Raw genomic sequence first — 22,891 nt, 5'->3', positions numbered from 1 at the left:
TTTCATAAAAAAATAATGCAAGAGAGATTGAGAAAGGTTTATAAGAAAACAACTATTTGAAAAAATCTCTAATAGAGTTTGTGGGTATTTTATTAAAATAAAAACAATGTGTTTATATATCCAATAAAAATATAGTATGCATGCACATTTTATACACTTTAGCACATACCCATTTTACCATAATACATGTATATTTATATTTATACACATGTTTTGTATGCAGGCTCTCAAGTGGATTATGTATTCTATTTTGGCATCGCTCGTGAAATCGGAAAAAATAGACTTTATAATTCGAGATTCATTAAGAATTATCAAAGTTGTAAATATTTTTATTGCTATATTTAAATATAAAAATACATATAATTGATAGAGATGATATTTAAAAACAATAATTTGGGTGTACAAAATTAAATTAATTTACACATTGAAAATATCAAATCAATAAATACAGTAGCCACTCAAATTTGATACAAAATCATGAGTATTTACTATGGATTTTTTTAAAGAACATGTATGTTTTAAAAGTGAAAATTTGCTCGAGATTGCAAAAATCATGGTGGGATTAGCTTCCATGATTGCTATTATATGGATTTATCGTGTCTAGGTACATTTACTCTATTAATTTTTCCATAAATATATAAATTAGAAAAATAGTATATTGAGAAGAAGAAAAAAAATAAAAAAAAAAAAAGTGGATCAAAACGAAGTCGTTTCGTGCCCCGTACGTCTTTTAAAAAATATTTAAAGAAAAGAGTTAACAAGTTGATTTTCTTTTACCCCTTCTAATTTTGTTCCGTGCGTTAAAAAAAATAAATAAAAAAGAAAAAGAAAAAAAGCGCAGGCGTACAATTGTTTTGACTTGGAACCAGTCCGTCCTCTCAAGCTCACTCCTCTCTCTAAAAATGGTTGACCGACTTCACTCTCTTAAACCAACTCACCTTCTTCTCTGTGTATAAAAACACCCCACAATACATTTCTTCACTCACTCTCTCCCTCCCCAAATTCTCTCTTCATCCCGTCCCTCTCTCTCTCTCTCTCTCTTTCGCTTGCTTGTTCTCTCTGATCTCAGAAATCAAGAATTCGATCTCTCTGATTTTCTAATCTGTTGAATTACATGGCGCTTGAAGCTCTGAATTCTCCTACGGCGGCGGCGGTTGGATCCTTTCCGGCCAACAAAAGTTTCCGATTCGAGGAAGACGACGACGTTGACGCCGTCTATTTGGACTCCGGGTGGGCAAAGCGGAAGCGATCAAAACGACCCCGTTCTCCCGAATCACCGATGACGGAGGAGGAGTACTTGGCTCTTTGTCTCATCATGCTCGCTCGTGGCACCACCAACGCAGCCGCGGCTTTTCAAGATTCCAAGCCTCGGACCCAGGATCCACCTCCGACCAACCTCCCTTACAAGTGCACCGTCTGCGACAAGGCGTTTCCTTCCTACCAAGCCTTGGGCGGTCACAAGGCCAGTCACCGGAACAAACCCAGTTCCGCCGCCGACTCCGGTATCCCCAACGCCTCTGACGTCACGTCATCCGTCGTCCCATCCGGCGGGAGGACCCACGAGTGTTCGATATGCCACAAGGTGTTTCCCACCGGACAGGCTCTCGGAGGCCACAAGAGATGTCATTATGAAGGCGTGATCGGCGGCGGGAGCCGCAGCAGCGCCAGCGGTGGGACTGTTTCGGAGTCGCAGAGTCACCGCGGCTTCGACCTCAACGTGCCGGCGTTTCCGGAGTTTGTGTCGATGGAGCAGGAGGTGGAGAGCCCTCTCCCTGCGAAGAAACCGCGGTTGTCGGGTCTGCACGACGTCGTTTCAGGACAGAAGAACGAATCTTCCTTACAACATTGATTTGTTTTTCATTAGGACAGCATTCGATAGTTGAATTTACATGAATTACTACATAGATTCTTGGGTTTTATTTCATAAATTTTCATGAATTGGTGATGTACAGAGAATTTATTTATTGTTTGTGAAATTTAAAATTATTTATTTCTTTTAATTATAAATTTTTTTAAAAAAATTATACTTAATCTAGTAGATTTATGATCAATTAAACGGTGCGTTTTGATCGAGTTTAATTTTCTATTCAACATAATTTAAGTTAGACGGTGCGTTTTGATTCAATGAATATTAATTAGTATGTCCGAAAATAGAATTTGAGTAAGACGTTGTAAACATAGTTTGAGCAATATATATATATATATAACGAAATTAAAATATTTTTTTAAAAATAAATTATTTACATATATATATATATATAGGAGGTATACGTGCATGAACCTGGTTGTTCTTACTCTTTCCCCTTAAGGAAGATATCGTATTTGACAATTTAATTTGAACCTTTTTTTCCCCAATTACAACAATATTTGTTTTAATTTTCGTAAAATTGAATCGTCAAATCCATAAATTTTATTTATTCTCAAAATAAATATTTTTCCATTTTTAAAAATTAATATTAATGAATTTAATAAAAATAATAATTATTTTCTTAATTTAGTGTTCAACGCGATTAATGGCGTGTTCGTCACGATTAATTGAGCGAGTAAACTGACGCGTACACAAAACTGTTTCAGTACAAGTCAAGGTTTTCTTTTTTAATAATTAATTATGATTATTATTATTTTTTAAATTTTAAATAAAATAATTCACATTAAATCTTCTTCGTACCACGTCAAAACGCGGCTGCCAACGCGGACAATGCCATGTAAAACGCCACACCTTTTTCTTCTCCTCCTTTTTTTCACTTAAATTACATTTATACGTTCTAATAAAAATACATACATACATACATACATACATACATACATATATATATATAACCAAAATGTATAATTCGATTCAGACCCACCCATAAATTTTGTATATAATATATAATGTAACCTAATATTTATTGAAAGAGAAAATGGGATGTGTGAGTTAAGAAGTTTGGGGGAGAGAAAACAAGGGGAGAGCACATGGGATTTAATGGGAGAGAGGTGTCAAGACATGGACGAGGGCAATGATGCCGATGCATGGCATGGTTTATGCTTCTTCTCTCTCTCTCTCTTTACTCACCTTTTAATTTCGTGTCTTACCTTACTCTTTCATTCTCAACCACTAATCTCCTCCTAACTTAAAACCTAACTCAAAAGATAGATTTCCATATGCTACAAAACTATTATATAGTTTACGTACTATTTTATTTATAATAAGTTGTGGGTTTGAGTTATAATGTGTTTTCTCATATGTATTATCGTTTAAAAATTATTTCTATTAGTTACGATTAATTTATATATATCATTTTTATTTATAACAAATTGTGGGTTTAAATTAGATTGTGTTTTTTTGCATGTATTCTAATTTTAAATCTATTTATATAAGTTACGATTTGCGCAAATATACCATATTTATTTACAAAACGTTGTGGGTTTGAGTTAAATTATCGTGTGTATCCTTATTTAAAAATTATTTCTATTAATTGCGATTGATTTATATATATCGCTTTTATTTATAATAAATTGCGGGTTTAAATTAGATTGTGTTTTTTTTCATGTTTTTTCATTTTAAATCTATTTATATAAGTTACAATTTGCGCATATATATCATATTTATTTACAAAACGTTGTGGGTTTGAGTTAAATTATATTATCAAATGTATCATTATTTAAAAATTATTTATATTAGTTACGCTTAATTTATATATATTGCTTTTATTTATAACAAATTGTGGGTTTAAATCATATTATGTTTTTGCATGTATTCTCATTTTAAATATATTATATATATCACTTTACAAAAAGTTGTGGGTTTGAATTAAATTATGTTATCGTGTGTATTTACAAGAGTTTGTGAGTTTGAGTTTGACGGTGTGTATATATATATATATATATATATATATTGATTGGTTTATAAATTATTTTTATTGTATTATGATTGATGTATTTGTATTAACTAATTAATAAAATTATATTATTTTATTAAAAAAATAGAAATGTAGTATTTTTTTTTTAATTAATAAAAACTACAACAAATTCAGTAAATCCCAAACATGTAAGTAATATGCTAGCCCATATATTAATTGTGATAAAAACTAATTTCCTAATTTTCGGATATATCTTATATATGACTCTATATGTATATATATATATATATGTGTGTGTGTGTATGTGTGTGTCAAATTTAATGAATGAAAATGGAATCAAATGAATTGGCATGACACGTACAGTTACTTTATCTCTTCTATTTTTTTATGCTCCACCAATTACGGTTAACACGCTGTCGTTTAATAAAATATTTAACACGTGTCCAATCTCTGAAACACTCTCCGCATATATACATACATATATATACACACACACACACACACACACACACACGCACGCACGCGTATACGTGTATAGAAAGACAAGTGTTTGGAAGATTTGTGTTTACAGGGTGGATACTACAATGGAGGCTGTGGAGTGAAGTAACTCTTTCTATACTTGCTACTTCTCACGCGCTACATTTATTACATCATTTTTTTTAGAAATTAAATTTTCGTAATAAAATATGATTTAATATTAAAATAAATAGTTTCATAACTTTATAAAAAATTCAAAAATATATATATATTTTTTTGTAAATTATAATTAAATTTTCGATATTTTAGTTAGAAAAAACTTTATATCATCCAACTTATATATATATATATATATACATACAATGAATGTACATATACTTGCCGTGTTATAAATGTCATTCACTCATAAAACTAAAGTTTTATTATTTTCCTAAAAGATAATTATTAATTATTTATAAATAATAATAATTTTTTTTTAATTAAATAGTTTTCAAAAAAGCCTGATTTTAGAACACGTGAAAAATAAAGCATTTGAATAAGGCTGCGTGGATATGATAAAAATGACGAAACGTGACGCATGTAAATCGATTATTTTTATTTTTATTTTTCCAATTACAACTATGATTATATATTTTTAAAGTAAAATTAATAATTATAATAAATATGCAGAACTTTCATTAATGCTCGTGCTTAACGTGGGTATAAATTAATAATTTATAATAATGAATTTACAGGCTTAATAAAGTAATTAATAATAGTTAAATATTTATATAAAAAAAAATATTAAATAATGTAATTATAATAATAATTATAGTTGAGATTTAAGGAATTAATGAAAAATATTATTTCCCATGTGAAATTTATTGACTTCGCACTATGTCTCGTGCCTCAATTGATTTGTTCAACCATAAGCCCTCTTCTAAATTAATTACTTTAATACATGTGTTTAATTTATTGTTTTGAGTGCTTACTTTTGTAACCTTATGTTTGTAATTTGCCCCATGTACTTACATACATACATACATATATGTATGTATGTATATACCCACTTTTGTATATGTATGTATATGTGTGTGTGTGTGTGTGTATAGCAATGCTATTAGGTGATCAAAAAGGGTGAAATAAAATGCTTTATTTAATTTAGGGTCAATCATATACCAAAAATTTTAGGCACATAGTTGTATCAGAAATTTGACTTTGATACAATTTAATTTTGTATTAGTTAATACCTAACCAACAATTAGGTTTTAATTTACCCTTTGGTTAATTTAATGTACTTATACTTTAAAGTTTTAACCTATGTTTTTTACTATTAGTATTTGTTATTGTGACAATTAATCATGTGTAATGGGTTTGTATAATGTGAAAAATTAATAAAAATAAATAGCATAAAATATTAAATTATGTAATTTTAAACGTCACATTTGATAAACGAGGGTCCAAGAATCGAACCCATATAGTCAAAATGAAATTATACTTTTTTAACTTATTATATAACCTAATTACATTAATTTTCAATGTTGATGACACAATATTTTAAATTCAATAATTCAAATTTACACATTTGGGCATCAAGAATTGAAGAATCAAAATTATAATTTTGCGAATTGAAGAAAAAAGGGATCGTGGGATGGAAGCCCTAATTAAGATGGTTGAGAATGGAAGGTCCAAATGGGGTGCTAATAAAAAACTTTGGTCCAAGTGGGATGGTACCAAGTTGAATGAATTATTATTAATGTATGAGTGAAAAATTGACAATACTTAAATAAGCATGTCAAGTTGTGTTTGTTTAAATGCAATTTAATTATATATAAAAGGTGTGTAAGTATATATTATATTCTACTATATAGTGGTGTTGTCACATATGTCATGGAAGGGCAAGTGCCAACTACTCATTCAATTTCTACCCTAACTACCAAATCATATTTCCATCACACACATATACAAACACATACATACACACACACACATATATATATGTGTGTGTGTGTGGGTGTGGGAATAAGTGTTAGTCCCACAAAGATTTTTATCAAATTGTTGTACCAAAATGATTACAAACATAATATTGAACTATTAAAGTCAAACACATTAAATTTTAAATTTACTCTAGAGATAATCTTAGTATATCATGTCACATGATGATATGGTCTCAAAATAATTGTATGAAACACAATTTTTATGTGAAGTTAGGTACTCCATTAGCATATATGAGTGTTTGTGTGTGCATATATATGTGTATATATATATATATACATACACACACACACACACACACAATATTCAAGCATTTAATTGAAAGGGAAAGAGAATGAGATGGCCCAACTCTTGCCCAAGCAATGGGCTTATTTGCATGAAAAGCCCAATTCCACTTATAGATTATTGCTAGATGGGCCTCCCAAAGTTATTAGATTTTATCATTTGTCAACAATTTTAGTATCTTGAACAAATAAATTTGCTTTTCCCCCCCTTTAATTTACAAATGTTCTTATTTTGCACCCCAAGCCCATTATTCTTGTCTACTTAGGTCCCCCCGGAGTCTTTATATTGGGCAACAGCAAGATTGATTGAATTGTAGGATCGGTTTTGTATGGTACCAACAAAGATTCTAGGGGTAAGACTGTCGAGCGAGCACAAGGACTGATTAGGGACGGATGGAAGAGACTGACCTCGTAACTGAATGAAGCACAAGAGTTACTGACTTTCGGTTAGTATGAATGTATGTAAATGACATAAGTGGAAGTCTTGGGATAGTGAGTTGATTATGAATACGTTGATTATCTGTAATCAATATAGTATCATAACTAATCAATCGTACTTATACTAAGTTAACTAATTTTACTATAACTTTTTTGACCTTAATAATTAGGATTACTATGACTATATGATGTTATAATACAAAAAAAAATATATATATATTAATTTAATTAATTACTATTTAATTTAATAGTTGGTATATTTTTTTATTATTATAAAATATTACGAATTTAAGTAAAATTATATTTTTATTTATTTATATTTAAATATTATTTTTTATCGTATTATAACTAAAATTTATGTATCAATTTTTTATAAATAAAATATCGTAATAACTATAATCGTACACATTTGTGAATAATAATTAATTTTTAATTTTTTATGTTAGTGAAGCAACACATGCATGCCTGTTGAATAATCTCGTATTTATTGTTTAATTAATTCCCATTTAATAATTAATCACAAAATTAATTAGCACTAATTAATTTATTATATGACTTTTAATTAATTTTAATTCACATTAATTTAATGTTTTGACTGATTTTCCCGTAGATTTCGTGTGACGTATGACCTTGATTATATGTGTACCGTTGCCCAACATAAAATTAAGAATATGGTTGTCATGAATAGGATAACGTACTATATCTATATATATATATTATATCTATATATATTTGTAGATATACAGCTTCAAATATATATATATATATATATATATTAGGTAATGTAACATATTAAATTAATTATGAATTGACCCAAAAAAAGAAATCTGATTTGTCATTTGTACACTAACATTTCTGATTAATTATAAAATTAATTAAGCAAATCTGAAGGGATCTATTTAAATTACTTAATTAAGCTATGAGTTGCCATGTGCACTGTTTTAAATATATAATTAAGTCACAATTTTTTTTTTTTATAAAAAAAAAACAGTAGTACATATATATGAGTTGTAGATGTGAAAAATATGCAATTAATTAATTTAATTAAGTTAATTAATTAATTATTAAGAGTTTAAGGCAGAAAGCAGCACTATCTTTGCCAATAAGCTAATTAATAAATCTTAATCACAATTAGAGACTATACAATTTTTTTGGGTATTTTTTAACAGATAAATGCATGTGTTATTTTATATTTTTTTAATGTACTTATATTATTTTTATTTAATTAAAAATAAAAATTATTTACCCGAACATAAAATAAATTATCAAAATGACATAAATATGGACAGTTTGATTATCTGATGATTAAAATATTTGTATTATATTTAAATATTACGAATTTAAAATTTAATAAAAATGTAAAATTTATTATATTGTGAGTATATTATTAATTATAAGTGTTTGATATATAATATTTAATTTATTTAAATTAAATATTTAATATAATAATATATCAATAGAATTTTTGATTAAATTTTAATAATTTTATTATATTTTTAGACAAAGAAAAAAATATTATTTACTTAAAAGAATCACAATGGTTGAAACCCAATATAATTTTTTCAAAAAAAAAAAATCAAAAGAAAATAGACACATATACATATATATATATATCTATATATATGTATATATATATATATATATATATATGTATGTATGATTTCAAAGTGAAGCTTTTGGGAAGTATATGGACAAGCATTATCAAACAACTACCAACAATCATATGGTGGGTGGGTCAAATACTGAAAAGTTAAAGAGAGAGATATAAGGGTCTCCTTTTTATTTTATTCCATAACTAATTAACTAATCAGTTATTAATTATTTATTGATTAAATTAGTATTACTTTTTTTTTTTAATTTTTAATACAACATTTTAAATATAAATTATATTATAATTAATGCATATGTATCAACTAATTAATAAACATAAAATTTATGTCAATTTAATAGATAAAAATTATGGAAACTTTATGATAAATATTTGATTCCCACAAATTTACTATTTATTATATTACATAAAATATATTTTATTTTGTAATTAAATAATATAATTTATCGACTACCAAATATTATGTTAAAATTTTAAACCCATAATTTAACTCGGGCGTTACGAAGGTCCTGAACTTATATACATGGAAGATCCTATCTCACTTGACAATCCAAGTCAAATAATTCAATATGAATCTATACGGAAATAGTATTCTAATTTATTCATTTAATGTCCAACTTCCTCGATCATGCAACTACTATCTACATCACAAGTCATGTATATTAAATTGTCCTCCCTAGACACTATACTTTCAGTCAATTACACAATAGTTCAAATATAACATCCACACTCCTAATGCAACCTCCTCTGAGTACTAAGCTCCGAGGAAGGAAGTCCCGGCCCAGGTTCCTGTTCTATATCATCTGTAAACAATAGATAATGAGCACATACAACCCCAGTAAAGTAAAACCAAACATAAAACAAAGCATTGAATTAGGTTAAATGCCTACACTATTAGCCATATCCTTTACCCCTACTTTTGGAAGTCTCCTTATTTTCTCACATTCACCCCACCTTTACCCCCTTACCACAGCTCTAGTCACACTCCCCTTTACCCAAACTCATACGACTTCCCTATACACCTACGCCACACTACACCCCAGTCTACCATAACCTTCGTGAGTCTATTTGCCCACCCAGCCATCGCTCTGCCACACACACACACACACCGTCATCGTATTAAGGAGTTAATTCATCTACCTACCACACCTAATGACCATTAATTGGCCACACACTCTCCCATCACCACACCAGTAACTCTCAATCATCACCAATTGTAACGCCCTGACCTTAAATTAAAGGCATTACGATGACCCTGCCTGCATATTTAGTATGACATATACTGTTTCATAACCAAATTCTCTCATCCGGTATATAGTAAATGTTTAAATCTAATCATTTAATGTCTAAAGTTTCTCCATTATACACCCACTAATACAGCATATCACAATTACACAAATCTCATTTTAAAATGGACTACTTTCCACTAACTATACAAGTATCCTGGTTCACTACCTATGCTTCCCATTCAGTCTCCTCTATACACTAAGCTCGGAGGAATGTGACTCCGATATAATTTTATGTGCTACAACATCTGTAAATGATAGGTAATGAGCATACACAAACTTAGTAAGATAAATTCAAAATATAAATATAGCATGGAACCTTAGTTAAATGCCTACATTAATACCCCCCCTTCCTATACCCTTACTTCTATTAGTCTCCCTTCCCATATCCTCACACTCTTTTCCCCTTACGCGCTTATCACTACTACAATGACAACTCTCCCCAAAAGAAAACACGCTCACCATTTGATTCAAGTTTTGCAGGTTCTTAAAGAAAAGAAATTGTATGTAAAGTTGAGTAAGTGTGGGTTCTGTCTCGAACAAACTACCTTCATATGGTACATCATATAAAGGGATATAGTATCAGTGAACTCCGAAAAAGTTGAGGCAGTATTTGGTTGGGAGAAATTAATCTTGGTCAAGGAGATTCGTAGTTTTTTTATGAATGACAGGTTATTACCGTATTTTTGTAGAAAGATTTTATAATCTAGTTGCTCTTTTGACCCGACTCACAAAGAAGAACGTCAAATTTAAGTAGAACGAAGACTGTGAAATGAGATTTTCATAACTAAAGAAGCAGTTGACTACTGCACATGTGTTGGCCTTGCCGAATAGAACATGTGGATGTACAGTTTATAGTGATATCTCCTACCTATGATTGAGTTGTGTTCTGATGTAGCATGAAAATGTCATAGCCCATAGGTCCAAGCAGTTGAAGAGTCATGAGAAAAACTACTTTACTTATGATTTAGAACTTGCTGTGATTATCCACGTCTTGAAGACTTGGCATCATTACTTGTATGAGGAGACTTTTCAAATCTATACCGACCATAAGAACTTGAAAAACATATTCACTTAAAAAGATCTCAACATGCATCAGAGACGATGGATATAACTCCTTAAGGACTACGATTGTAACATTTTATATCATCCGGACAAGAGCAATGTGGTAGCCGACACACTCAGTATAAAAAGTACATGTATGTTAACTCACATAATGGTTTTAGAATGCAAAGTAATAGGGGTCGCACAACATATACAACTTCAGGACCTGAAGAGAGTTACATGCTTAGCCCACCTGACTATTCAACCTGAGTTGATATAGAGAATAAATGAAACTCAATTCGCCGATTCCACCATAACAGCTCTCAGGAAAGATGCAGAACATACAGTAAATTCAGAATTTTGAGTATTTGCCGATGGGTTGCTCAGATTTCAGGACAGAGTGTGTGTTTCATGTAACAATGAGTTGAAAAATGACATTATGACAGAGGCTCATAGCTCAAAGTTTGTCATGCATCCCGGAAGCACTAAAATGTATCAAAGTATGCGACCCAAATTTTAGTGGAACGAGATGAAAAGAGAGGTAGTGACTTTGTTTCCAAGTGTCTAGTGTGTCAGCAGGTCAAGACAGAGCATCAACGTCTAGGCGACCTACATCAGTCATTACCGATTCCGGAGTGAAAGTAAGAATACATCAAAATAAATTTCGTGACATGATTGCCTAGGGCACACTCGAGACATAATGCTATTTGGGTAATTATTAATCGGCTCACTAAGTCTTCTCACTTCTTGGCCATCAAGATGACTAACCTCTTAGACAAGCTGATAAGAATGTATATCCGGAAGATAATTAGGTTACATGGAGCACCGGTGATAATAGTATCCGATAGGGACCCTGAGTTCACTTCTCTGTGCTGGTCTAGTTTTCAGCAAGTCATGATAACGAAACTGTCTATTTGTACCACATTCTACCCTCAGATCGATAGACAATCAGAAAGAACGATCTCCACACTGGAGGATATACTTCAAGCTTGGGTTATTGACTTCGGGGGCCATTGGGATGATCATTTACTCTTAATAGAGTTCGCCTACAATAATAGCTACTAAGAAAGTATCGACATGACTCCGTACGAGGCGTTATATGGCCGCCCATGCAGATCACCAATATGTTGAGAAGAGATAGGTGGTAGAAAATTATTCAGTCCAAATCTTGTGGAAGAGACTGCAGCCAAAATGATTAAGATCATGAAGAACATTCAGACGACTCAGAGCAGACAGAAGAGTTATACGAACACCCGGATGAGGAATTTAGAATTTGAAAAAGGTGATCGAGTGTTAATCAATGTCACCCCTTTCAAATGAATCAATAGGTTTGACAAGAGAAGGAAACTAAATCATCGGTTTATTGGGTCATTTGAGCTCTTACACAGAATTGGTACAGCCGCCTATAGACTGACACTACTTTCAAAACTATCTAAAGTCCATAATGTATTTCATGTGTCTATGCTACGCAAATATAACTCGGACCACTCTAACATCTCGATCCACGAGCCCCTTTCACTCTAGGAAGACTTGTTCTATGAGGAAGTACTAGTGAGCATTGTAGACCGAAAGAGTAGAATGCCTCGCAATCGGAAAATTTTATTCTTTAAGATCTTGTGACAGAATCACACACAAAGAGAGGCCACATGAGAGATAGAATCAGACTTCATACCGCGATATCCCCAACTGTTTGATTAAGTGAGAGTGACAAATTTGAGAGACTAAATTTCTTTTAAGGGGAGAGAGTTTTAATACTCGGGCCCAAAAAATTAGATTGGGATAAATTTTATTAATTTAAAAAAGTATAAAAAATATATTTTATAAATTAATTTAATGAAAATTTTGTTATATTTGAAAAAAATAGGTTGGGGATGAAATTGAAAATAATTTTAGAAAAAATGGATGAAAATTTTGGTTCGGATGATATTTTTGAAAGAAAAGTTAGAAATTAGATGTCAGAACGCAATTAAGAAAAATTTTACCACGTAGTACCGCCCAGTCAGTAGCCTCGACGAACCAAAGTGCGTCGCGTGACAAGACACACTGACTCGGTTTCACGCGGGAGGCCACACTAGTGATCTGTATGCCCCCCAATTAGCGACCCAGAAGCATTCCCACGAGCGTGGACGGTCTGGATCCGTTCCCTCATCAGGTGCGATCGGACAGTCACGATCAAATACGATAAAACGGTCTAGATTTGTTTCCTCCTTAAGTGTGATCGGACGATCGAGATCAAACGCGATGAACAATCCATATTCGTTTTCTCCTTAGACACAATCGAACGGTCGAGATTAGACGCGATGAACGATTCAGATTAACATGATATGGGTATAAATATATTCGCATCACACTAAAATCGAACCTTAGCTGCCAGCCCCCCACCGAATAAGAAGAACCAGTTGTTAGAGAAGGGAGCCGACCGCCGCCCGTCGCCGCACCGGAGTTACCTCCGACCACTAAAAAAGGTAAAAATTCTCTCACCCGCTCAGAATTCGATATCGAGAACCCCTGTGGCCATATTGGGGTGAAAAGAATAGCGGGAGACCTGAAAACTACGGGCAAAGCCCGGCGGAGCTGCTGTGGATAAAACCTGTAACCGCCTTCGATGAGCCCCTTTCCGTTTTTCGTTTCGTGCGATTCTTTCACCGTTTTGTTCACCATTTTATTTTCTATAAGTTGACCGAAGAAAATTACTCAGCCGCGAAGGTAAGCGTGCGGAACCGCTACACCAGAAAATTTGACCACCAGTAGATTTTTGTTTTCTGATTTTTTTTTCGGCCAACCAAGGTCTCCTAACGTATTTTCTTGCAGGGATGGATATAAAATCGACCAAAATTGGTCAAAATCGGCCAAAAACGGTCATATCGAGGCAAACTGCCACTGCGGATGACAGTGGCGTCACTGGAGCACGGGGGTGTCACCATGTCAGAACCCTGAAATTGGCTGAAAAAAATTTTTAACACCGATTTAAAATATTTAGAGTATTTCTATGTATGTGAAATGTGTTTTAATCCTTGTAAAAAAAATTAGAAAACTTGTGGGACGCCAGTAGGCGCAATAAAAAGTTCGATATTTCGGACACTGATTCGGGTAAGAATCCTTTACCTTATTCTTTGTTATGGAATTGAAACTTAATAATCAATAATGTAGTATTTTGTACAATTTAGAAAACTCTGAGAATAATTGTAGGTTACTAATGGAGTCGAAATTAGTTAGTCATTTAGTTGTCTTGTTTAGCTGATTATTGACTTTACAACTTTAAATACATTATAATATACTGAAATGGTTAAATGATTCAGTTATACTTCCTTGATGTATATTTATTTATTATCTTGCATGATTTACGGTTGGTTTGTGAAATTGAAAATTAATATGCAAACGGAAAATTGATTGATTATGTGAATTGATGAATGATTGTCTTACTATATATCATGAGAGATGGTGGACGGATCAGGTACATAGGGAACCCTACTGTGAACGTTGTCACATACTGGACGGGATATCGATAGATGATATTTTTAGCGCTGATACCGGATGGGGTATGATTATTCACTCGATATATATATATATATATATATTTTTTTTTTCTCAGTTATTACAATTATTTTACTATATGTTATCAATATTTAAAATCTCAAACACATAGTTATTTGTTAGTACGAGAAAACATTATAATTTTATTAATTATGCAGTTTCATATTTTATATGAAATTATTTTTTTTATAAAATGAATAATCGAGTGAAATTTATAACAGTTTACAAAAGAATATTTTTTTTACTTATTTTTTAAAAATTGAATAATTTTTGTATAATTACTTAAAGACAAATTTAATTTATAATTAATTTTATAAACACAAATTAAAACTTGTGTGCTTTATTATATAACTTATGTTACTCAATTTCACATTATGTTCTGAATTTTTTGAATTTAATTTTTAAAATATTTATTAATTATAGTGGTTGGTAATATATCATGCAATATATTTATGTAATTAATTATATGAATTCAAGCTAATTAATTTTGTAATTATAATATAACTAACACATTAGTAAATTAAATTATTAGTATAATCAAATTAAGTATTATACGTCAGTCATCAACATTCATTATATATATATATAAAATGTTGAAATTTATGTCGTCAATAAAATTTTAATTCATAATTTTAAAATAAAATATAAAATTATAATAACTAAATTATCATATTATTGTTTAATAATATAATTTATTTATCATGTTATTATATAGTCTTTTAACAGTTATACGAATTTAGATATATATTAAATTATACATATTGAAAAATTAAACTTACTTAACATATATATATATTAAATTATTATTTTCTAAAATATTTAAAGTTAAATTTAATTATATTTAATGAAAATTATATGTATCATTTCTTTATATAAAAGGTAATTGATTTCAATTTTACTTTATATGGATCTAACTTTATTTAATAATATTTGTTTGTTTTTGTGGTTTAGTACGTGGATTTATCTGCCACCAGTATTTATTATATTCAATTCACTATTCATATACAAGTCCTTCCAATATGTATTTAAATAATCTATAAGCATTTATGTATGTATATATATATATATATATACGCACATGAAAGTGAGTGAAGTTTGATGAGAGTGGAATTATTTTAGTTGTTTTAAAAAATGTTTGACCAATTGATATATGTTTATTTTAATAAAAATTTATAATTCAAATTACATGATATCTTGTGTTACAGAGATAGTGATTTTTTGATTTATTTAAAAAATAATAAAATCATGGTAGATTTACAAAATAATTAAGTAATTAATTATTAAAAATAAAATAAATAAATATGTTTTAAAATGAACTAATTATGAAAAAGTGGAAATGCAATTTACAACAAGTGAAGGAAAAAAATTATCACTATTTTGAGCAGAAAGATCCAACCACAAGAAACAAAATAACTTTATGATTTCATGAACCCTAATCCCCAATCTTCTTTTTGGTTCTAATCATTCAAGATTTGACATATTTCTCAATCACCCACTACTGTTTTCTAGCTGTCCATTGATCAATCACCATAATGAAGATGAAAGTTTTATTCTTTTCTCAAAAATTTTCAATCTTCTTTTCTCCATAAGAAATAAAATTATTCCAACTTATCAGCATTTCTTGATGTTTATAAAGATGATTAATGGTTAATTAAGTCCCAAGCAAAGGATGAATGAAAAAAAAAAAGAAAGAGAAAAAAGGAAATGGCAACATGTCATCAAGAAAGCTGTGCTGTGTGTCAGTTCTGGCGTGCATAGATGAGCAAAGGTGATTGGAGTGTGTTATTAATGCGATTCTCATAAAACAAAATCAAAATCAAAATCGAAGTTTTCAACTTTCTCTTCACAGATATTAATAAAGAGGGAGTAACCCAGAAAAGTTAAAGCAAGAATTTGTACTAGAGTGAGAAAAGCAGTGTAATTACACAGATAAAAACATTTATTTATGTAGCAAAGCAAATTGTTCAAATGAAGATTCTGAAACAAGGCACCGGCCCATTTACTTAAGAGGTAAATTCTTTAGGGTTTGGTCTTGTGTATTTTATGGAAAAGAGTTGGTTTTTACCATTGATTGGATTGGTGATGTTGGAGGGTGACTTACTGTTCGTCCATGAATTTGCTTAATCTTCATCATGTAGAAAGCAAGGTTATTGTAATGGTAGTTTCTGTTTCTGGGTAAGTTTTTGTTTCCCCTTTGAGATCTGTCTGATTTGTTTTGTTGAGTTTTCTTCCTCTTACAAGTTTGGATTTTTAGGGATTTTTAAAGCTGGTTTCTTTTGGGTTGTTTGATTTTACTCAATACTTGAAATGGGTATCTTTTTGTTCTCTACTATTGTTTAATGTAATTACTTTGTTACTTCGTCAATAGAGCTCTTTAGATTTGACAAACGCCTTATTGGTTTTGTTTGGGTTTACACGGAGAGTGGCTTTTGGGGATTGTCTTTATGTCCCCAAATCGATTATTTGAGCAGTTTCTTCATATGGGGGTTTTGGGGTTTTTATACTTTAAAAAACCACTGTAAGATCTCTTGCCTTTTCAATTATTTAAGTAGATTGTGTGATATATTCTGGTAGATTCCTTAGATTTCAGCTCTAGTTTGTAGTGATTTTCTTGTTGGTAGTTGCTGTTTCATTGTTCATTACTATAATAGTTTTTACTCTGTGATCTTCCTCATTTATTCCCATACTTCTGCTGAGGATTAAAAAAAAGAAAGAAGATGCTTGTTGTCTACCGTTTTGGTGGTTTCTTCAACTGATACCAAGATGCTGTTTTCAGTTGCAGGTTTTCAAACTTCAACGGTTGGAAAAACTATATAAAATTATACTGATTTGGATGTGTAAAAATTGGAACTTGAAGCTTGAAGCTTGAAGCTTTAAGGCAAAAGGGTAGGTCTTAGTGATAAGAATTCTTTTAAGCTTTAAAATAGAATAGGCAAAACAAGCTAACAGAGTGTTATCAGATAGAAAAATAAAGAAATAGTTTGGCAGTGTGAGTGGATTCAGATTTGTGCTTGTGGGTCTGGTTTTGAGGAATTATTTAGTCTAGAGGTCTTTCAGTTGTCCCCTGGAGTGACTTGCCACCTCCGGGCTCCGTGGGCTTTGCCACAGACCAAGGAAACAATCTCTTCTTTGGCTCTCTTGCCATTCAAGAGAACCTTTTCTTATAAAATTCACTAAAAGTTCCCATCTTGCATTGTCAATTTCTCTCTCTTACTTGGACTCACTTCCTCGGTTGCTGTCAAGATTCGGTCATATGCTTCGTCGCATATATCCTTCCCCTTCTTTTTAGATCCTTCTTTACTCTCTCTTCAAACCCAGAAAGTTAAGTCACTCACATTTCAGAAACTTGGTCCCCACACTTGGGGCATCCCTTTCTATTTTGGGGAACTTTCTTCTTGATTTTGGGTTTGTAAATTTTATTATGGGGATGTGAGGTGGTGAGCGCGAGGTATTTGGTTTTAGCAGGAGTGATCGGTTGGTTGGCGAGGAAGGGTATATTTCTGAAATCTGAGATTTCAGAGAAGGCATTTCTGGTTTCTCAACATGAAGTTTATGAAACTTGGATCAAAGCCAGATGCCTTTCAGACTGATGGCAACAATGTTAGGTACGATACTACTTCATAACAATCTGTACTTTGAATTCTTCCAAAACCGTAATTGTTGCTTGTGTGATTTGGATTCTTATCTCTTTTAATTGGTTATGTTTATTGAAACTGGTCCGTTTCCTCTTTTATCTGGGGTACCCTCTTTTGGTTAATTAATGCTTAACCTAAGGCTTGTTGGGGCTGCATGAAACCGGATCCTTTTTCTGGAAAATGTGTACTGGGACAATACAATGAGCTTAATTAAGTGTTTGAAATAATCTTCGAGATTCTGAAGTGCTTGCTAGATGCTAAAAATCTCATTGCTTGGTGAAAATATATATCTTTGAATCTTGAGAAAAGATAATGGTGGGGTACACTTTGTGTCAAAATCCCGGTTTCTCTAGCAGGGGAACTGTACTCATCATTCTATTGTTTAGATATTTTTCTTTTGTTTTTAGTCAATCATCTTTCCAGTTGATATGCATCAGAAACTATTTATTGCTGTTTCTTGACATTGCTCTGCAATTAGATCAGCTACTGCCATTCTTCATAGCATATAAGTTGATTAACCAACATTAATTGATCTGAATTCATTAGTTAATGTGTTTGTTTATTTTTGATATTATGTCGATTCTGTTCAAACTTATTTTTGACTCTGATTAGCGAATATCCATCTTTATGTTACCAACAAGTATCATAAATACTTTAAAAGTCAATTTAAACCCGAGATGCATTTCGGGTTAACTTTTCTATGACATGTTTAGTAGATCTGCATAGAACTGATAATAGGCTTTGTTTACCTAGTACAATTATTTTTTGTTTGAAAGGGATAATTCTAAGTTCATTGGCTAGAGTAGCCATTCATGTCCTGTGAACAATCCGAATACTCGGTGTGGATTGGATTTGATATGACTTGAAGTCTGCGGTTCAATAAAAAAAGGCCTTCACCAGCTAGTAGAGGAATTTTGAAGTCAATTTCGCTAGTGTTTGCAATGAATAAAGATAAGTAATGTGCGGATGCAGTGCGATAAAACATGTCTTGACTAAGATTGGCTGAAGTTTCTGTTTTCATGAGACTAAGTCAGCAGACTACAGAAAAAAGTCTTGAAATGAAGAACCGGCATAGAGTTGAATATCCTTTGGACGAATTTTGAGAAGAATTTCTCACTTAATGAAATAGAGAATAGGCTTCAAGAAAGACATAATTATACATGTGCTTGAATTGCCCGTGTTTCTAACGTTAACCTTTTGGATTTTATCTGTTTCTCTTTCTTGTTATATGTGAATTAAGGAAATTTCATAGTAATACTTTTGAGGCCTACACTTTCTAGGTATGTGGCAAGTGAACTGACAACAGACATCGTTATCACTATTGGAGATGTGAAGTTTTATCTGCACAAGGTATGCTATATGTATGATGTGTAAGCATGTAAATGTTTTCGGCACATCAGAAACATATTTTTTTAGCCCTTCCGGATTGCCTTTTTTCATCATGCATGTAAATATTTTTGATGGTACAATCGATGACAATGTTGTTGAATTTCATGGTTTCAACTTATTCGACTTTATAATGTTTTACCGAGGAAAAATTGACACTTCCATGTTAAAACAGTTCAAATTGATCTTCTTCATCCATCGTTATGATGTGAGCTACTCGCACTTGATGTTATGCAAAACAGGTTCTTAAATACTTACGAATGAAAGCTTGGATGTCTAAGCTAAGTGGGTTTTAAGTTTATTTGGATGGATGATACTTCACTTGTAATCATTAAGATTCTTTGAAGATCAATGTAACCCGTTATAGATCATACAGGGACGGAAAAAATTTCATATCTACTTTTATGACTGACAAATGGCATATAAATCATGCAGTTTCCTCTTCTTTCAAAGTGTGCCTACTTGCAGAAGTTGGTCTCAACCACTAATGAAGAAAAGAGTGATGAGATTAATATTTCCGAGATCCCTGGTGGGCTAGCTGCCTTCGAGATATGTGCCAAATTTTGTTATGGCATGACTGTCACACTCAACGCTTACAATGTAGTCGCTGCTCGTTGTGCATCCGAGTATCTAGGAATGCACGAGACTATCGAGAAAGGGAATCTCATATACAAGATTGATGTTTTCTTAAACTCCAGCATCTTCCGCAGCTGGAAAGATTCGATAATTGTTCTTCAGACAACCAAGTCCCTGCTGCCATTCTCCGAGGAATTGAAGGTGGTTAGCCTTTGCGTTGATGCTATAGCTAACAAGACCTGTGTTGATGTTTCCAAGGTTGAATGGTCTTATACCTATAACCGGAAGAAGCTTCCCGAGGAAAATGGAAATGATTTAAACTATAGCAATGTTGTCAATCGTTTGGTGCCAAAAGACTGGTGGGTCGAGGATTTGTGTGAACTCGAAGTCGATCTGTACAAGCGTGTTGTAGTGAATATCAAATCCAGAGGAATACTTTCTAACGAAGTCATCGGAGAAGCCTTGAAAGCTTATGCTTACCGAAGGTTGTCAGGTTTCAGTAAGGGGATGATCAATGGAGACTTGGTTAAGTATCGTTCAACAGTTGACACAATTGTGAGACTTTTGCCTGCAGAAAGAGGCAGTGTCTCGTGTAGTTTCTTGATGAAGCTACTGAAAGCAGCCATTACCGTGGACTCAGGAGAAATGGTAAAGGAACGGCTCATAAAAACCATAGGGCAGCAGCTTGAGGAGGCTTCTGTAAGTGATCTTTTGATACGAGCACCGGAAGGGGAAAACACAATGTATGATGTTGATACTGTGCTGAAAATAGTGGGGGAGTTCCTTATGCAAGATCAGAGTGCTGAAGTTGAATTGATAGAAGGCCCAGAGCTTCAGGCGGTGAGAAAACCAGGAATTTTATCTGTTGCTTCCAAGCTGATGGTTGCAAAACTGATAGATGGATACCTTGCTGAAATTGCTAAGGATTCCAATCTGCCATTGTCGAAGTTTGTTGATCTTGCAGAGATGGTGTCTACTGTTTCTCGGCCTGCTCATGACGGGCTTTACCGGGCTATTGACATTTATCTCAAGGTAAGAGCTTAACGAAGTTCTCATGAGATGCTCATCATTTTATTTAAGAGGGATGAATATGGCATAATGGTAATCTGTGTTTTTCATTCGTTTGCATTTCTATACAATTCCTATATCTTATTATTTGATATATGAAAGTTTATCGTAATTTACGTATTTGATATGCAGTAAGACACATTTTATTAATTTTTTTTTTTTATTTCACAATAGTATATTTGCATTTCCGTTTTGTCAAGCGAGGATATAAAAATATTGTTGATGTTGTCGGAATTTTGGTTTGACTGGTTTGACTTGGTGTAAGTTATATTAAACTGGTTCAGATCATGTTAAACCAATTTGATTTGGTTTGGGAAATCCTAGAATTTTGAGTGTATTAGGGTTTACAGATTAACTGATGACTGTACTAGATATCTATCTTCAAAGTTGGAATCTGTTTCTGGATCTCCTCTAGTTATGGCTCAACCAAGTTTTCAACTTTCTAATTCAGGAGCACCCGGGAATCAGCAAGAGTGAGAGAAAAAGAATATGCAAGCTTATGGATTGCCGGAAATTATCAGTTGATGCCTGCACGCACGCGGTGCAAAACGAGAGACTTCCATTACGTGTAGTTGTGCAAGTTCTCTTCTTCGAGCAGGTAAGAGTGGCAGCCTCGTCAGGCAGCAGCACTCCAGACCTACCGAAAGTCAGCAAAAGCCTACACGGGAGCTCAAGATCAGCAACAACAAACACGGACGAAGACTGGGACGCTGCAGCGACTGCAGAGGAGCTCAGGGCCCTTAAGAAAGAGTTGGCTGAACTTAGATTAGGTAATGGAGTGGGAGGAGTTATGGAGAGAAATGGTGGGGAATCCAACAAAGCTGCCATTAGTAAAATCAAAGGTTTGGTTAAGTCAAAGAAGATGTTTACAAAGATTTGGTCAAGTAAAGGGGGTCAAGGGGAGAATAGTGGATCAGATTCACCTGAAAGTCTCGGCTCTGTTAACCCAGAAGAAGCTAAATTAACACCTTCAAGAAATAGGAGGAACTCGGTTTCTTGATTATTCCGAAGAAGGGTTTTTCGATGTTTTCTCTCCCCGAATAGAATAATTTTTTCGGAAATTTCGAAGAATTAGTGTTGTTACATGTTCTAATTTAGCAAAATGTTGAAAAAGAATATATAGTTTGGAAGAGGAGAATTTGACTTCTTTTTTTTTTTTTTTTGCCAAGAGAATTTGCTCTTCTTGTAGAAGTAATTAATAGAAAGAGTAAAAATTCTAATATTTGTGTTAAAATCTTTTTTGCTTTGTACATAATAAATTAAAAAATATTTTTAATGAATTTTAATCAATTTTTTTTTTTTTTAAAAATTAATTAAAGTTTAAGAAATAAAAACTTTGAATTGATCGTCGTGAACTGTCAACTTTCGAATTCCGTGGCCAAATCTCCACATACCTAATTTACGAATTTTATAAATTAATTACAACTTCTAATGATGTTTAACAGCTAATCATATCATAATTAACGCATTATTATATCTGTTATTATTTATTATTATTTTTTTTTACGTTGGAAAAATATTCACATATAAAATTTTTGTGTGGGGTCAAAATTTTTTTTAAATTTTTTTTTTAAAAATATGGATTAACCCAAAAGTTTTACTATGTAAATTGCAATTAAGAAAAGATTAATGTTAGCTGTAATTTTCCGTACATGCACCGTTAATCTCTAAGCCAATTTTAGCAAAGTAAAATTTAGAGAAGATAATAATAATATTTTTGAACGTTTATTACAATGGA

At 32.0% G+C, this 22,891-nt stretch overlaps 2 protein-coding genes across 3 annotated transcripts; both read left to right on the top strand.

Annotated features, from left to right (window-relative positions):
- Positions 1-951: 951 nt before the first annotated feature.
- LOC110810400 (zinc finger protein AZF2-like) lies at positions 952-2,007 on the top strand. The gene has a single exon (XM_022036567.2). The coding sequence runs from the start codon at positions 1,115-1,117 to the stop codon at positions 1,847-1,849; it is 735 nt and encodes a 244-aa protein (XP_021892259.2). The 5' UTR covers positions 952-1,114; the 3' UTR covers positions 1,850-2,007.
- A 14,061-nt stretch (positions 2,008-16,068) lies between these two features.
- On the top strand, positions 16,069-22,291 carry NPY2 (Phototropic-responsive NPH3 family protein). 2 transcript variants are annotated; one of them, XM_088222803.1, is made up of 5 exons: positions 16,069-16,498; positions 17,265-18,093; positions 19,404-19,473; positions 19,945-21,117; positions 21,605-22,291. In XM_088222803.1, exons 2-5 carry the CDS (start codon positions 18,032-18,034, stop codon positions 22,151-22,153), a joined length of 1,854 nt encoding a protein of 617 aa, XP_088078929.1. In that variant the 5' UTR covers positions 16,069-16,498; positions 17,265-18,031; the 3' UTR covers positions 22,154-22,291. The 2 variants fall into 2 exon arrangements, with proteins under 2 accessions (XP_088078929.1, XP_088078930.1); XM_088222804.1 differs by lacking the exon at positions 16,069-16,498 and adding an exon at positions 16,505-16,663.
- The last annotated feature ends 600 nt before the right edge of the window (positions 22,292-22,891 follow it).

Source organism: Carica papaya, chromosome 6, assembly GCF_054855325.1.
Source record: "Carica papaya isolate Zhongbai chromosome 6, ASM5485532v1, whole genome shotgun sequence".
In the NCBI taxonomy this organism is placed as follows: domain Eukaryota; kingdom Viridiplantae; phylum Streptophyta; class Magnoliopsida; order Brassicales; family Caricaceae; genus Carica; species Carica papaya.
The sequence above is the reverse complement of the archived record's forward strand: the minus strand, read 5'-3'. Positions and strand labels throughout refer to the sequence as shown.

Excerpts from the sequence above, each read along its gene's own strand:
- NPY2 (XM_088222803.1), top strand. The coding sequence starts at position 18,032 with ATGAAGTTTATGAAACTTGGATCAAAGCCAGATGCCTTTCAGACTGAT. Across the intron at positions 19,474-19,944 it reads TGAAGTTTTATCTGCACAAG|TTTCCTCTTCTTTCAAAGTG; the intron begins GTATGCTATATG and ends TAAATCATGCAG. Across the intron at positions 21,118-21,604 it reads CTATTGACATTTATCTCAAG|GAGCACCCGGGAATCAGCAA; the intron begins GTAAGAGCTTAA and ends TTTCTAATTCAG.
- LOC110810400 (XM_022036567.2), top strand. The coding sequence starts at position 1,115 with ATGGCGCTTGAAGCTCTGAATTCTCCTACGGCGGCGGCGGTTGGATCC.